The 17,840-nt window shown below is 45.3% G+C and overlaps 2 protein-coding genes across 4 annotated transcripts in view; both read left to right on the forward strand.

Annotated features, from left to right (window-relative positions):
* sepsecs (Sep (O-phosphoserine) tRNA:Sec (selenocysteine) tRNA synthase) overlaps positions 1-17,840 on the forward strand; it is a 213,204-nt gene that overhangs the window by 136,084 nt on the left and 59,280 nt on the right. The gene's annotated exons all lie outside the window — the stretch shown is intronic.
* dhx15 (DEAH (Asp-Glu-Ala-His) box helicase 15) overlaps positions 1-17,840 on the forward strand; it is a 219,839-nt gene that overhangs the window by 23,296 nt on the left and 178,703 nt on the right. For all 3 annotated transcript variants that reach the window (XM_079491639.1, XM_079491638.1, XM_079491637.1), the window contains exon 6: positions 15,651-15,818. In XM_079491639.1, coding sequence (XP_079347765.1) covers positions 15,651-15,818 — 168 coding nt within the window. The remainder of the gene's footprint in view (positions 1-15,650; positions 15,819-17,840) is intronic.

A 17,840-nucleotide genomic window follows, 5' to 3' on the forward strand; every position in this document is an offset into this window, starting at 1 on the left:
CACAAATGTGGTGCACACAAACACACAAATGTGGTGCACACAAACACACAAATGTGGTGCACACACAAATGTGGTGCACACAAACACACAAATGTGGTGCACACAAACACACAAATGTGGTGCACACAAACACACAAATGTGGTGCACACACAAATGTGGTGCACACAAACACACAAATGTGGTGCACACACAAATGTGGTGCACACAAACACACAAATGTGGCGCACACAAATGTGGTGCACACAAACACACAAATGTGGCGCACACAAACACACAAATGTGGCGCACACAAATGTGGTGCACACAAACACACAAATGTGGTGCACACACAAATGTGGTGCACACAAACACACAAATGTGGCGCACACAAATGTGGTGCACACAAACACACAAATGTGGTGCACACAAACACACAAATGTGGCGCACACAAATGTGGTGCACACAAACACACAAATGTGGTGCACACAAACACACAAATGTGGTGCACACAAACACACAAATGTGGTGCACACAAACACACAAATGTGGTGCACACAAACACACAAATGTGGTGCACACAAACACACAAATGTGGTGCACACAAACACACAAATGTGGTGCACACAAACACACAAATGTGGTGCACACAAACACACAAATGTGGCACACACAAATGTGGTGCACACACAAACACACAAATGTGGTGCACACACAAACACACAAATGTGGTGCACACAAACACACAAATGTGGTGCACACAAACACACAAATGTGGCACACACAAACACACAAATGTGGTGCACACAAACACACAAATGTGGCGCACACAAATGTGGTGCACACACAAACACACAAATGTGGTGCACACACAAACACACAAATGTGGTGCACACACAAACACACAAATGTGGTGCACACACAAATGTGGTGCACACAAACACACAAATGTGGTGCACACAAACACACAAATGTGGTGCACACAAACACACAAATGTGGTGCACACACAAATGTGGTGCACACAAACACACAAATGTGGTGCACACACAAATGTGGTGCACACAAACACACAAATGTGGCGCACACAAATGTGGTGCACACAAACACACAAATGTGGCGCACACAAATGTGGTGCACACAAACACACAAATGTGGCGCACACAAATGTGGTGCACACAAACACACAAATGTGGTGCACACAAACACACAAATGTGGTGCACACAAACACACAAATGTGGTGCACACAAACACACAAATGTGGCACACACAAATGTGGTGCACACACAAACACACAAATGTGGTGCACACAAACACACAAATGTGGTGCACACAAACACACAAATGTGGCACACACAAACACACAAATGTGGTGCACACAAACACACAAATGTGGCGCACACAAATGTGGTGCACACACAAACACACAAATGTGGTGCACACACAAACACACAAATGTGGTGCACACACAAACACACAAATGTGGTGCACACAAACACACAAATGTGGTGCACACAAACACACAAATGTGGTGCACACAAACACACAAATGTGGTGCACACAAACACACAAATGTGGCACACACAAATGTGGTGCACACACAAACACACAAATGTGGTGCACACAAACACACAAATGTGGCGCACACAAACACACAAATGTGGTGCACACAAACACACAAATGTGGCGCACACAAACACACAAATGTGGTGCACACAAACACACAAATGTGGTGCACACAAACACACAAATGTGGTGCACACACAAACACACAAATGTGGTGCACACACAAACACACAAATGTGGTGCACACAAACACACAAATGTGGTGCACACACAAACACACAAATGTGGTGCACACACAAACACACAAATGTGGTGCACACACAAACACACAAATGTGGTGCACACAAACACACAAATGTGGTGCACACAAACACACAAATGTGGTGCACACACAAACACACAAATGTGGTGCACACAAACACACAAATGTGGTGCACACAAACACACAAATGTGGTGCACACAAACACACAAATGTGGTGCACACAAACACACAAATGTGGTGCACACAAACACACAAATGTGGTGCACACAAATGTGGTGCACACACAAATGTGGTGCACACAAACACACAAATGTGGTGCACACAAACACACAAATGTGGTGCACACAAACACACAAATGTGGTGCACACACAAATGTGGTGCACACAAACACACAAATGTGGTGCACACACAAATGTGGTGCACACAAACACACAAATGTGGCGCACACAAATGTGGTGCACACAAACACACAAATGTGGTGCACACAAACACACAAATGTGGTGCACACAAACACACAAATGTGGTGCACACAAACACACAAATGTGGCACACACAAATGTGGTGCACACACAAACACACAAATGTGGTGCACACACAAACACACAAATGTGGTGCACACAAACACACAAATGTGGTGCACACAAACACACAAATGTGGCACACACAAACACACAAATGTGGTGCACACAAACACACAAATGTGGCGCACACAAATGTGGTGCACACACAAACACACAAATGTGGTGCACACACAAACACACAAATGTGGTGCACACACAAACACACAAATGTGGTGCACACACAAATGTGGTGCACACAAACACACAAATGTGGTGCACACAAACACACAAATGTGGTGCACACAAACACACAAATGTGGTGCACACACAAATGTGGTGCACACAAACACACAAATGTGGTGCACACACAAATGTGGTGCACACAAACACACAAATGTGGCGCACACAAATGTGGTGCACACAAACACACAAATGTGGTGCACACAAACACACAAATGTGGTGCACACAAACACACAAATGTGGTGCACACAAACACACAAATGTGGCACACACAAATGTGGTGCACACACAAACACACAAATGTGGTGCACACAAACACACAAATGTGGCACACACAAACACACAAATGTGGTGCACACAAACACACAAATGTGGCGCACACAAATGTGGTGCACACACAAACACACAAATGTGGTGCACACACAAACACACAAATGTGGTGCACACACAAACACACAAATGTGGTGCACACAAACACACAAATGTGGTGCACACAAACACACAAATGTGGTGCACACAAACACACAAATGTGGCACACACAAATGTGGTGCACACACAAACACACAAATGTGGTGCACACAAACACACAAATGTGGCGCACACAAACACACAAATGTGGTGCACACAAACACACAAATGTGGCGCACACAAACACACAAATGTGGTGCACACAAACACACAAATGTGGTGCACACAAACACACAAATGTGGTGCACACACAAACACACAAATGTGGTGCACACACAAACACACAAATGTGGTGCACACAAACACACAAATGTGGTGCACACAAACACACAAATGTGGTGCACACACAAACACACAAATGTGGTGCACACACAAACACACAAATGTGGTGCACACAAACACACAAATGTGGTGCACACAAACACACAAATGTGGTGCACACACAAACACACAAATGTGGTGCACACAAACACACAAATGTGGTGCACACAAACACACAAATGTGGTGCACACAAACACACAAATGTGGCACACACAAATGTGGTGCACACAAACACACAAATGTGGTGCACACACAAACACACAAATGTGGTGCACACAAACACACAAATGTGGTGCACACAAACACACAAATGTGGTGCACACACAAACACACAAATGTGGTGCACACAAACACACAAATGTGGTGCACACAAACACACAAATGTGGTGCACACAAACACACAAATGTGGCACACACAAATGTGGTGCACACAAACACACAAATGTGGTGCACACACAAACACACAAATGTGGTGCACACAAACACACAAATGTGGTGCACACAAACACACAAATGTGGTGCACACACAAACACACAAATGTGGTGCACACACAAACACACAAATGTGGTGCACACAAACACACAAATGTGGTGCACACAAACACACAAATGTGGTGCACACACAAACACACAAATGTGGTGCACACACAAACACACAAATGTGGTGCACACAAACACACAAATGTGGTGCACACAAACACACAAATGTGGTGCACACACAAACACACAAATGTGGTGCACACAAACACACAAATGTGGTGCACACAAACACACAAATGTGGTGCACACAAACACACAAATGTGGCACACACAAATGTGGTGCACACACAAACACACAAATGTGGTGCACACACAAACACACAAATGTGGTGCACACACAAACACACAAATGTGGTGCACACAAACACACAAATGTGGCGCACACAAATGTGGTGCACACACAAACACACAAATGTGGTGCACACACAAACACACAAATGTGGTGCACACACAAACACACAAATGTGGTGCACACAAACACACAAATGTGGCGCACACAAATGTGGTGCACACACAAACACACAAATGTGGTGCACACACAAACACACAAATGTGGTGCACACAAACACACAAATGTGGCGCACACAAATGTGGTGCACACACAAACACACAAATGTGGTGCACACACAAACACACAAATGTGGTGCACACAAACACACAAATGTGGTGCACACAAACACACAAATGTGGTGCACACAAACACACAAATGTGGCGCACACAAATGTGGTGCACACACAAACACACAAATGTGGTGCACACAAACACACAAATGTGGCGCACACAAATGTGGTGCACACACAAACACACAAATGTGGTGCACACAAACACACAAATGTGGTGCACACAAACACACAAATGTGGCACACACAAATGTGGTGCACACAAACACACAAATGTGGCACACACAAATGTGGTGCACACAAACACACAAATGTGGTGCACACAAACACACAAATGTGGCACACACAAATGTGGTGCACACAAACACACAAATGTGGTGCACACAAACACACAAATGTGGTGCACACAAACACACAAATGTGGTGCACACAAACACACAAATGTGCTGCACACAAAGCTGGGCATAGGGGGGGCTAGCGGCCCCCAAAAGGGGTTCCCGGATTCAACAGTATAGTTGGTAGGCCTAGGGGTTCCCAGTCTAAAATGGGTTATATTAACCTGAGGACGATTCTACAAATGTCTTTAAAAACCCTATGTTTCTATGTCAGTCGTTCTCAAACATTTTCATGTCAAGGACCCCCAGAATTATATTTAATTGCCCGCCACCCCCATCTGAAAATATGTTGTTCCAGGGACCCCCCCAGAAGCACATATTTGAGACGTTCGCTCTGAAAGAATATATATATATATATATAAAGATTTGCGCCACATTTTCACGATTTAAAAAAAAATAGCTAAAGTATAACATAATGCTTAAAACACCAAAAGGGGTTCCTGCCCAGAACGGGTTAATCCATGTTTCCCATGCCAGTTTGGAAACCACCAGATTACTTTTTTTTCTGACCCAGATCCCCTTCCACACACGTCCCCGAGATTAATCCAATTTGGGCGGGAACCCCTTTTGGTGTTTTTTAAGCATTATGTTATACTTGTAGGTCTGCTATTTTTCAAAAATCGCGAAAATGTGGAAAATGTATTTGAATATTATATCCTTTCAGAGCGAACCGTTTTTAACTCAAATCTTTGCTTCTGAGGGAACAACATATTTTCAGATGGGGGTCGGCGGCCAATTACATATATTTTTGTGTGTCCTTGACATGAAATATTGAGCACCACTGATACAGAAACATAAGGTAATTCAGAAAACTGTTAGGATTTAGAAGACATGACTTTTTAAAATTCCGACGTCAGGTCTAAATGGATTAAGTCATTTATAATTTTTTTCTCAAAACTCCTGCAAATGTTGTCCACTGGTGGGTAATGGAGGGCGAGGTTCAGGCTCAAAATGATGAATATGGATGCAGCTGGACAGGCACACACACAGAGACATACACACACACACACACACACACACACAGCGAAATGCTTCCTTCTGTAACCTGATCATGGATATACTGACAGCTTGTTACACCCATTGGAGTCTGTGTTGGTGTGATTACATTCGCAACCATTCTCAAGAAATGGTATTTAGGGTTGGTTGATTGCTTGGTGTTTTTTTAGAAAGAGCCCCACATCGGTGGTGTGAATATACCACAAGCCTTTATCCCATTTTCACCTGAGATCAGATTGTAAAAATGTCTTCTACATCCTGACCGTTTTCTGAAAAAGCTATGTTTCTATGTCAGTCGTTCTTCGATTTTAAAAGAAAATAGCAGACCTACAAGCTCGTAGCGCGCCACTCGGTGGCGCGCTATGAGCTTGTAGATCTGCTATTTTTCAATAGCTAAAGCATAGCATAATGCTAACACCAAAAGGGGTTCCCGCCCAGAATGGGTTATTGCTCCCAAGGACCTACCCCACTTGTCGCATTGTTTCTTTTCATATTTAGATTTGTTTTCCCTCATGTTTTTTTTCTCTCCCTCAGACACATGGTCTCCTAATTTTATCCCATTCTGAACGGGAACCCCTTTTGGTGTTTTTAAGCATTATGTTATAATTTAGCTATTGAAAAATAGCAGATCTACAAGCTCATAGCGCGGCACCGAGTGCCGCGCTACGAGCTTGTAGGTCTGCTATTTTTGGAAAAATCGTGAAAATGCAGCACAAATCTTTGAATATTTATTCTTTCAGAGTGAACGTTTTTTAACTCAAATCTTTGCTTCCGAGGGGGTTCCTGGAACAACATATTTTCAGATGGGGGTCGGTTGGCCATGCAATTACATATATTTTTTGGGGTCCTTGACATGAAATATTGAGCACCACTGATACAGAAACATGAGGTATTTCAGAAAACTGTCAGAATTTAGAAGACATGATTTTTTTTAATTTCGACGCCAGGCTGAAATGGGTTATTCAACCACACACAAGCCATCTGTAAAAAAGGAACCACGCGTGTGCAGCGTTATCCCGCCGTCCTCTACCCTATCAGACAATACAGGCTGTCTATTCATGAGCAGCAATTACTTGTCCAAGCGCCTACCTACTACTTCGTCCCGGCAGCAATTGCGCCCGTGCGACGGCGTGCGTATAACATACGTTTTCATTTGCCAATGCGAGATCGATCGATGGCGGGGCTCTCTCTCTCTCTGCGAAAAGGGACAAAGTTAAGGGACAGTGTTTTCCTTCGATGGCTTAGTTGTGATTGATTTTTCTTTAGATATACGGTCTTGTCTGGTGCTTCCAGGAACACCTATAGCTTCTTTAGATATACGGTCTTGTCTGGTGCTTCCAGGAACACCTATAGCTTCTTTAGATATACGGTCTTGTCTGGTGCTTCCAGGAACACCTATAGCTTCTTTAGATATACGGTCTTGTCTGGTGCTTCCAGGAACACCTATAGCTTCTTTAGATATACGGTCTTGTCTGGTGCTTCCAGGAACACCTATAGCTTCTTTAGATATACGGTCTTGTCTGGTGCTTCCAGGAACACCTATAGCTTCTTTAGATATACGGTCTTGTCTGGTGCTTCCAGGAACACCTATAGCTTCTTTAGATATACGGTCTTGTCTGGTGCTTCCAGGAACACCTATAGCTTCTTTAGATATACGGTCTTGTCTGGTGCTTCCAGGAACACCTATAGCTTCTTTAGATATACGGTCTTGTCTGGTGCTTCCAGGAACACCTATAGCTTCTTTAGATATACGGTCTTGTCTGGTGCTTCCAGGAACACCTATAGCTTCTTTAGATATACGGTCTTGTCTGGTGCTTCCAGGAACACCTATAGCTTCTTTAGATATACGGTCTTGTCTGGTGCTTCCAGGAACACCTATAGCTTCTTTAGATATACGGTCTTGTCTGGTGCTTCCAGGAACACCTATAGCTTCTTTTTGAATGTGGAGAATGTTATGTTATTTAGAGTGTTCATTAACGCAGCCCTACTTGGCTTAACGCAGCCCTACTTGGCTTAACTAAGTTGATGTGGTGTTGGTCGGAGGGAGGATGGTGTTTCAAAGGGTGCTGAAGCACTAACGCCCTCAGATGTTTCTTAACCCTTCCAACTCTCCTGGCAACTTTGATGTTGGCTTAATGACAGCCCTGTTTAACCACATTAACCCTGCCTTCCATATTTTGGGTAGCCTGGTGAAACCACTCCCCCTGCTGGACAACATTTGCATTCTGCCAGCAGGGAGAGTCTGGGAACTCTCAGGCAGAGATGATGTACTCCGGTCCAATTCTGTCCGGAGCGATATGCGGCTGTGTGAGGCCGCTAGAGGAGCGATATGCGGCTGTATGAGGCCGATAGAGGCGGGATCAACGCGAGACTTATGACATATTGAAGCGCTGCCACAGCGCAAATGTAAACACAACCTAACAAGACTACAACTCGAACTTATTATGGATATATTAAATGTTTGTCCCGCTGCTTCCGGGTTCATCGTTTCTGCCTGAGGGAGCCCAGATGCAGGCAGGAGGAGGGAACTGGTGAACTCAATACTGCCACCATCTGGCGAAGTCAGGTTATATGTTGGGTATGTCATTATAGACAAAAATTCAAAGAATATTAAAACATTTTGCAAACAACTGTTAAAAGGGGTGCACTGCTATGACAATGGTTATTGCATACGATGGTTCCCAACTTGCATCGTTCCCAAAGTTGGCCAGTGTCCGACGGGCACAGGTCTAGTACAAATAAAACCACGTCTTCCATAAACGAGACGAATCCAAACCTATCACAGCTGTCGAGCTCTGATAAGTCCTAATATTAAGCTACCCCCACAGCGGCTAACATCAGAGCATGGGGATTGGCACGGGTCGCGCTGCTTGCTAAGTTAACCCATTTTGACCTGAGCTCGATTCTACAAATGTCTTCTAAATCATGACAGTTTTCTGAAAAACCCTATCTTTCTATGTCAGTCGTTCTCAAACATTTTCATGTCAAGGACCCCCAAAAATATATGTAATTGGCCGCCGACCCCCATCTGAAAATATGTAGTTCCAGGGACCCTCCAGAAGCAAAGAGTTGAAAACGTTCGCTCTGAAAGAATATATATTCAAAGATTTGAGACATTTTCAAGATCTTTCAAAAATAGCAGACCTACAAGCTCGTAGCGCGCCACTCGGTGCCGCGCTATGAGCTAGTAGATCTGCTATTTTTCAACAGCTAAAGCATAACATAATGCTTAAAACACCAAAAGGGGTTCCCGCCCAGAATGGATTAAGATGTGCAGTCTTCTTCCTTAACTGTATTTGCGCGGTGGGCTTGGCTGTAGAGGTTTGCTCCCGGATGCTCCAGGTTGCTGCCACTGGCCGACTGCCTCCTGCTCCTCGCCGCGCTCACCCCCCATCTCTCTTCTGTCGGGAGGGGGACAGGACAGCCTCGCCGCTCCCCCCATCCCTCTTCCGTCGGGGAGGGGGACAGGACAGCCTCACCGCTCCCCCCATCCCTCTTCCGTCGGGGAGGGGGACAGCACAGCCTCGCGCTCCCCCTCGCCGCTCCCCCCATCCCTCTTCTGTCGGGAGGGGGACAGGACAGCCTCACCGCTCCCCCTCACCGCTCCCCCCCATCCCTCTTCTGTCAGGGAGGGGGACAGCACAGCCTCACCGCTCCCCCCATCCCTCTTCCGTCGGGGAGGGGGACAGCACAGCCTGCTCGCAGCAGCTCTGGCAAAACGGGCCCATTTTTCATGCCAGCTGCTGCATCCAGGGGCTTGATGGGCTATTAATACACAGAGTAATTTTACCAATCCATTCAGATTTGCTCTCTTCCACTGCTGACTACTTGTCAATGTGTTGATTAACCCATATTGGGCGGGAACCCCTTTTGGTGTTTTAACTAAGCCTTATGTTATACTTTAGCTATTGAAAAATAGCAGATCTACAAGCTCATAGCGCGCCACCGAGTGGCGCGCTACGAGCTTGTAGGTCTGCTATTTTTTTTAAATCGTGAAAATGCGGCAAAAATCTTTGAATATATATTCTTTCAGAGTGAACGTTTTCAACTCAAATCTTTGCTTCTGAGAGGTTAATTCCTGGAACAACATATTTTCAGATGGGGGTCGGTGGCCGATTACATATCATGTTTGGGGTCCTTGACATGAAATATTGATCACCACTGATACAGAAACATGAGGTTTTCCAGAAAATCTTGACATTTTGTTAAATTTCGACGTCAGGCCTAAAAGGATTAAGAGGCACATGCCCGTCAGCTCGGTACCAATGGATGCCGTGAACTGAACACGGGGCGGTGCTAAGCCAGAGGGCAAACGCTACGGATTGCCCTTTTTCCTGTTGAGACAAGTGGATGTTTGCGTGCGTGCGTTCGTGCGTGCGTGCGTGCGTGCGTGCGTGCGTGCGTGCGTGCGTGCGTGCGTGCGTGCACACACATACTGTATATACCGTCCACGGCCAGCTACGTTTATTTAGTTTAAAACTGTTTATTTCATTATTTCGCCGACATAGCAGCGGCTTAGCTTTTGTTTAATTGTTTTCATAATCGAAGGGGCGTCTCATTAGTTACCATTAGATTCGTAGTGTTTTGCCAGTGATTCGGGGCTCAATTTGCTAAACCCTGACAGCCCACAAGTTGGGAATCGCTCATATCTGTAGTGTATACATGAAGAATCGCTCATATCTGTAGTGTATACATGAAGAATCGCTCATATCTGTAGTGTATACATGAAGAATCGCTCATATCTGTAGTGTATACATGAAGAATCGCTCATATCTGTAGTGTATACATGAAGAATCGCTCATATCTGTAGTGTATACATGAAGAATCGCTCATATCTGTAGTATATACATGAAGAATCGCTCATATCTGTAGTGTATACATGAAGAATCGCTCATATCTGTAGTGTATACATGAAGAATCGCTCATATCTGTAGTGTATACATGAAGAATCGCTCATATCTGTAGTGTATACATGAAGAATCGTTCATATCTGTAGTGTATACATGAAGAATCGCTCATATCTGTAGTGTATACATGAAGAATCGCTCATATCTGTAGTGTATACATGAAGAATCGCTCATATCTGTAGTATATACATGAAGAATCGCTCATATCTGTAGTATATACATGAAGAATCGCTCATGTCTGTAGTGTATACATGAAGAATCGCTCATGTCTGTAGTGTATACATGAAGAATCGCTCATATCTGTAGTATATACATGAAGAATCGCTCATATCTGTAGTATATACATGAAGAATCGCTCATATCTGTAGTGTATACATGAAGAATCGCTCATGTCTGTAGTGTATACATGAAGAATCGCTCATATCTGTAGTGTATACATGAAGAATCGCTCATATCTGTAGTGTATACATGAAGAATCGCTCATATCTGTAGTGTATACATGAAGAATATATTCTTTGATAAACTGTGAGCCAATAATGACGCGTGATAACGTTTTGCATCTAGTAAGAGAGTGGCGACACGCTTCGATCTCGCCGCAAAGCGGGGTGCTATGTATGGGCTATAGTTCCAAGCATTGGAACTATCCCACTGAGATAGAATGAGCACTTCCGCATTCCATTGTTACAATGGGAGTCAACGCTAGTGTCGCCACTCTCTTACTATATTACTCTGGTGACGTCTAAATGTTATGAATATTCACGACCAATACACGCGCATCTGTTGCACGGTCTCCCTCAGTCCAATCTCTTGCTGTCTCTCAGTAAGCCAAAGACCATAGTTAAACTCATTGAAACCCCCCCTCCCCCCCTCCCTCCCTGTCTGTCTGCCTGTCTGCCTGTCTGTCCAGTGTAACAGGGTGCTAAATGGTAACATTAACATGCACGGCCACAACAATCTTGTTACAGAACATTACAACAATTGCAACCACATCGCCCCATCTGCACGTCGCTCACACTAGAATCAGAATGTGACAGAATGTGACAGGCACAATGACCACATTTAACGGCTGGAAAGTGAGATTCATATTCATGTCCCAAGTCTTCACTCGGGACGATGGGAGCTATAAATATTCGCACAGCTCGTGCGTAATGGTCACGCCGACTCGCGCATAATGACACCTTCCTTCTCTCTAGTGCCGGTTATGCAATGATTTGTATAAAACCTAGAATCGGTGGCGAATGTGAAACCTGAAAAACCTTCAAATCAGCCACATTAAAAGCACACGCCCTTAACGCCTGTGCCTGTTTGAGCAGCTTTGTGAGGACAATGAACGCAGAATAGGAGAGAAAGCAATACCGGATAAAGGTGGCTGTAATTCAAAGCCAAACTGGAGCTGTGTTGAGTGGTGTAAAGTAACAAAGTACATTTACTTTTCTGTACTTAAGTACAAGTTTGAGTTATTTTTGAGGTGTGCAACCACTCCCTTACGGAGCGCTGTGTGTGGCTGGCTGGCCGGCTGGGTGTTTCTGAGCATGAAAACAGCATGGTTGTTTTTCACCACCTGTGCGCAACCTAACACACACACGCACATATTAACTGTATATATGATGATTTTGGGTGTGCCAGTGCAGTACAGTGACAGTACAGTACAGTAGAGGGACCCCCACATGGTAACTCTTGTCATTTCTCTACCGTTTCAGACGTACTTTAACCACTTCCACGATACGACGCACGACGATGCGACGCATTGTGAGCTTGTAGATCAGCTATTTTCAATAGATTGTTGTACCATTTGAAAACTTGAAACCGGGATCTTCTGCAAAGTAAGAAACAAAGTAAAAAGACGGATAATAGGACGACAATATATAATAATATACCAATTATTATTATGCAAGTACAGAGAATAGAGGGCGTACACTTATGTATATATATATCTTATATATATTATCTCTATCTATATCTCTGTCTGTCTGTCCTTATTATATTAGGTTATTTCAGTTGGCAAAACTATTGACTACAGAGGTTGGTATAAAAGTGGTCCTTATTGGTGCAAAACAGTTGGGGGACCTAGCCTGCACTACTCCTATTGGCCTGTGGGTGGTGCAACAGCACAGGCTCTGTGTTGGTAGCTGATTCCAATGGGGCCTGCTGGGAGGATTTCATTTGCATGCCAGTTTCAGTCCGCCCGGTGTCTTTGATTTAAAAAAATAAATAAACACAAGTTTGTGCTCTCATTTGGTTATTGGAATTGCTTGAAAAAGAAATAAAAGGCTTATTTGTGTATTTAGCTTTTAAATAAATAAATAAATAAAGCATGACTGCGTGAAGTAGGAATAATTTGTGTGTCAGGCTGACTTTTAATATGTTCTACAGAGGCCATCTGCGGGGTATGTGTATCTGTTTGGTTGCCTTTTTAACCCATTCTGGACGGGAACCCCCTTTAAGCATTATTTTATACTTTAGCTATTGGAAAAATAGCAGATCTACAAGCTCATAGCGCGGCACCGAGTGCCGCGCTACGAGCTTGTAGATCCTCTATTTCTTTTAAACCGTGAAAATGTGGTGAAAATCTTTAAAAATATATTTTCTTTCAGAGCGAACGTTTTTAACTCAAATCTTTGCTTCTGGGGGGGTCCCTGGAACAACATATTTTCAGATGGGGGTCGGCGGCCAATTACATATTGTTTTGGGGGTCCTTGACATGAAAACGATTGAGAACAACTGACATAGAAACATAGGGTTTTTGTGAAAACTGTCACAAATCATAGAATCGTCCTCCTCGGGTCTAAACGGGTTATGAAAACCATAAATGATCTTGTTGTACTGGTTGGCTTCATGGTTGTCATCATGTTTTCTCTGTCGCTGCTGAGCTCAGGTCCTCGTCAGTCTGTCTGTCTGTCTGTCTGCCAGCCCACCGGCTCTAGGACGTTCAGCTCCACTAACCCATTCTGACCTGAGATCAGATTCTATAAATGTCTTCTACATCCTGACAGTTTTCTGAAAAAGCTATGTTTCTATGTCAGTCGTTCTTCGATTTAAAAAAAATAGCAGACCTGTAAGCTCATAGCGCGCCACTCGGTGGCGCGCTATGAGCTTACAGGTCTGCTATTTTTCAATAGCTAAAGTATAACATAATGCTTTAAACACCAAAAGGGGTTCCCGTACAAAATGGGCTAAACTGTTCTGCCATGATTTGCCGCCGGTTATGCATCAGTGCTGCAGTCTCATCTCACATCCCCCCCCCCCCCCCCCCCCCCCCTCTTACAATACTGCACTGTGGAATAATGAACCCTGTTTGTGTCTGGCTGGCTGTGTCACTGTGTGTGCGCGTGTGTGTGTGTGTGAGAGTGCGTGCGTGGCTGCATGCGCGTGCCGTGTTTTCCATGATTGCTGCATTTGACAACAAAGCCACGGGGAGCTCGGCGAAGCACGCTGCAGTCCAGGTTTAATTTCCTCCGTCAAGATGGAGCGATAGGCAGAACAAATGTACTGTGTTACTAGCGGGGAACCACCGCTTCCCCGTGGCCGCCTCCCACTTCGCTTCCCCCCCCCCCCCCCCCCTACCTGTCATCAACCGGAGGTTCACCTCCGTTGTTTCTCCTCTCCTGGAGCATAGGTCATCTTACTGAGGCCCATCGCTCCCAGTGGAGCATCGGTCATCGCTCCCAGTGGAACATAGGTCATCGCTCCCAGTGGAGCATAGGTCATCTTACTGAGGCCCATCGCTCCCAGTGGAGCATCGGTCATCTTACTGAGGCCCATCGCTCCCAGTGGAGCATCGGTCATCTTACTGAGGCCCATCGCTCCCAGTGGAGCATCGGTCATCTTACTGAGGCCCATCGGTCATCTTACTGAGGCCCATCGCTCCCAGTGGAGCATCGGTCATCTTACTGAGGCCCATCGGTCATCTTACTGAGGCCCATCGCTCCCAGTGGAGCATAGGTCATCTTACTGAGGCCCATCGCTCCCAGTGGAGCATCGGTCATCTTACTGAGGCCCATCGCTCCCAGTGGAGCATCGGTCATCTTACTGAGGCCCATCGCTCCCAGTGGAGCATAGGTCATAGGTCATCGACGACTCTTCTCCATCTAACGCGGTTTTGGGCTGTCCTCTCCGCCAATCCCCAGCTGATTCCCTGTCTCGTCAGCTCCGCCTCAGTGTCCCTTTCAATTAGCCCTTCACTAAATCCCACCCCAAAAAGCGATTGTCTAATCCAAATAGTTTAGCAACGGTTGCTATGCAGGTCAAGCTTTCTTCGCTGCTAACATGCCTATTGGACAAGGATGGGTCGGGGAGGGACTTAGTGAAGGGCTAATTAGTAACACCCAGCGCCCAGGACGAAGTTTTGATATCTAAGCCAATCGCATCGCTCCACAGCCTGGGAGTGCCTGTTGCGCAACATTCAATGTTGTGCAACGTCAGTGGGACGTCATCTAAAATGTCCCCCACCCCCCCCTGTTTAGCCGACGAGACCGAAAATCTTAAAACGTGAATAACTCTTGATCTAAATCATTCCGTCCAATTCTAAGCAAAGATCATGTGTTAGACGGCCCACCGCGGTAGTGGTAGATTTAATCATACCTCCTGTTGTTGTCGATCGGCTCTAGAGTGTTTTGGCTACATTTAGCTGCTTCAGCCACATCCGGGATAACATCCGGTCTGTCGGTAAAAGTGCTGCTATAAATCGCCGGGCGCTATGATTTAATGGATTAAATAACCCCGGGCAATCTGAGTGTTATGTGACGCATTGTTTATTTTGGTATTCTTTTTTCTTTTTAATTATTTTTTTAGGAAATTGACGAGGCCTGCAAGCGAATCAAGAGGGAGATCGATGACCTGGGTCCCGACGCCGGCGACATCAAGATCATCCCGCTCTACTCCACGCTGCCTCCTCAGCAGCAGCAACGGATCTTTGAGCCTCCGCCACCCCCCAAACCCAGCGGGGCCATCGGAAGGAAGGTATGGATGGATGCCCCACTTTATGAAGATATATATTTTATGTTTTATAGAGGGATAGGTATACAGCAGGGGTTCTCAACGTTTTTGGCCGGGGACCCCCGAAAATGCTTTGGCAACGTCTCGGGACCCCCGCCCCGCCCCCTCCCGACCCCCAATATAATTTGACTGCTACAATAACCTTAAACCATTTTGGGCGGGAACCCCTTTTGGTGTTTTAAGCATTGTTATAATTTAGCTATTTAAAAATAGCAGATCTACAAGCTCATAGCGCGCCACCGAGTGGCGCGCTACGAGCTTGTAGCGCGCCACCGAGTGGCGCGCTACGAGCTTGTAGGTCTGCTATTTTTGAAAAATCGTGAAAATAAAATTTAAAAAAAAATCTTTTTTTTTCTTTGAAAATAATTTGGGGACCCCCTAAAATAATTTGGCGACCCCCCGAGGGGTCGCGACCCACGGGTTGAGAACCCCTGGTATACAGTAGGCTGACAGGACATGGAGAGAGGTGGGGGGGGGTGACACGCAGTAAAGGCCGTCGGGATCGGGAGTCGAACCCGCGGCACACTGCCAGACTGGATTACTAGCCAAGGTGCCCAGACGGCTACGCCAGCCGCACAGGCCATGAAAACACTCTTAAGTGGGAGTGGGTGGGTGACTGAAAGTGGGGGGTTGGGTCTTAGAGTATATATGAATAGAGACGGCACCCGGAGGAAACCCTGAGGCGCAATGGACATAGTGGCCGAATTTGGTATTGCAGCGCTGGGCCAAACACATGAACGCGCTGGTCCGTTGACTATCATTGTGCACGTTCATGATGACACGTGAACGCGGTTTCAGTGCAATGGCAGCGCGTTCATGTGTTTGGCCCAATCAATCCCAGAATGCACTCTGTTCCTGGAGGAGTGAAATCGCCTCATGCGCTTTTGAGCAACTTAATGCAAGTGGATGGGAGGAGAAATCCGGTGACGTCTCTATTAATATATACTCTATATTATTATATAGAGTATTATTACTCTCACACACACACGCTCGCTCTGAGGCTAAGGAGAAGGCACTGCATTCACAGCTCTGAGGCTAAGGAGAAGGCACTGCATTCACAGCTCTGAGGCTAAGGAGAAGGCACTGCATTCACAGTGGGGTTTTTATCTCTGAGGCTAAGGAGAAGGCACTGCATTCACAGTAGGGTTTTTATCTCTGAGGCTAAGGAGAAGGCACTGCATTCACAGTAGGGTTTTTATCTCTCCAGTACTGGCTTTTGGCGCAGCAGCCCCCGCGCTCTGAAGTCACTTGGAAGAGTAGGCCACAATCCTATGGCTTCATGAACTCCAGTCTGATGAAGAGTAGGCCACAATCCTATGGCTTCATGAACTCCAGTCTGATTTAGTATACTTGGCTGTGAGTGTGTCCGTGTTGCGCACGGGGAAATGGCAAGCAGAGCTACAAGCTCTTAACTTTTGTATGTATGTATGTATGTATGTTTGTATGTATGTATGTATGTATGTATGGTCTTATGCCTCCGTTTGTAGATTGGCTAATTTCAGTTGCACGTGGAAATGTAGGAGTTGGGGCATTACATTTTTTGACTCTGTTTCACAGGTGAAAATGGCAGATCTACAAGCTCACAAAGCCTTGCAAAGCAAGGCTTTGTGAGCTTGTAGATCGGCTAGTTTCAAAGTTTTTGCCTCTTTCATACATCATTTTACAACTTGGCCAATGTTTGACCAGTTTTTTTTAGTATAGTTTGATTACTTTTGGTTCAGTAATGGTCATTTTTTTTAGGTATTAATAACACTTTGTGTGCCCACACAACACTTTAAAAAACAAACCCAGTGACCATGTTTTACATTCATTTTTTTGACATAATATTTTTTTTTTGCAAAGACGTCCACAGACGTCTTGGGCACAACACGCGGGATAATACCCAGGACGTCCACAGACGTCTTGGGCACACAATGTGTTAACATTGTCATCTGGGGACCCCCCCAAAAGCATGTGGCGACCCCCTTGTTGTGGGTCCCGACCCAC

The sequence above is a fragment of the Electrona antarctica genome (genome assembly GCF_951216825.1).
Source record: "Electrona antarctica genome assembly, chromosome: 21".
Classification (NCBI taxonomy): domain Eukaryota; kingdom Metazoa; phylum Chordata; class Actinopteri; order Myctophiformes; family Myctophidae; genus Electrona; species Electrona antarctica.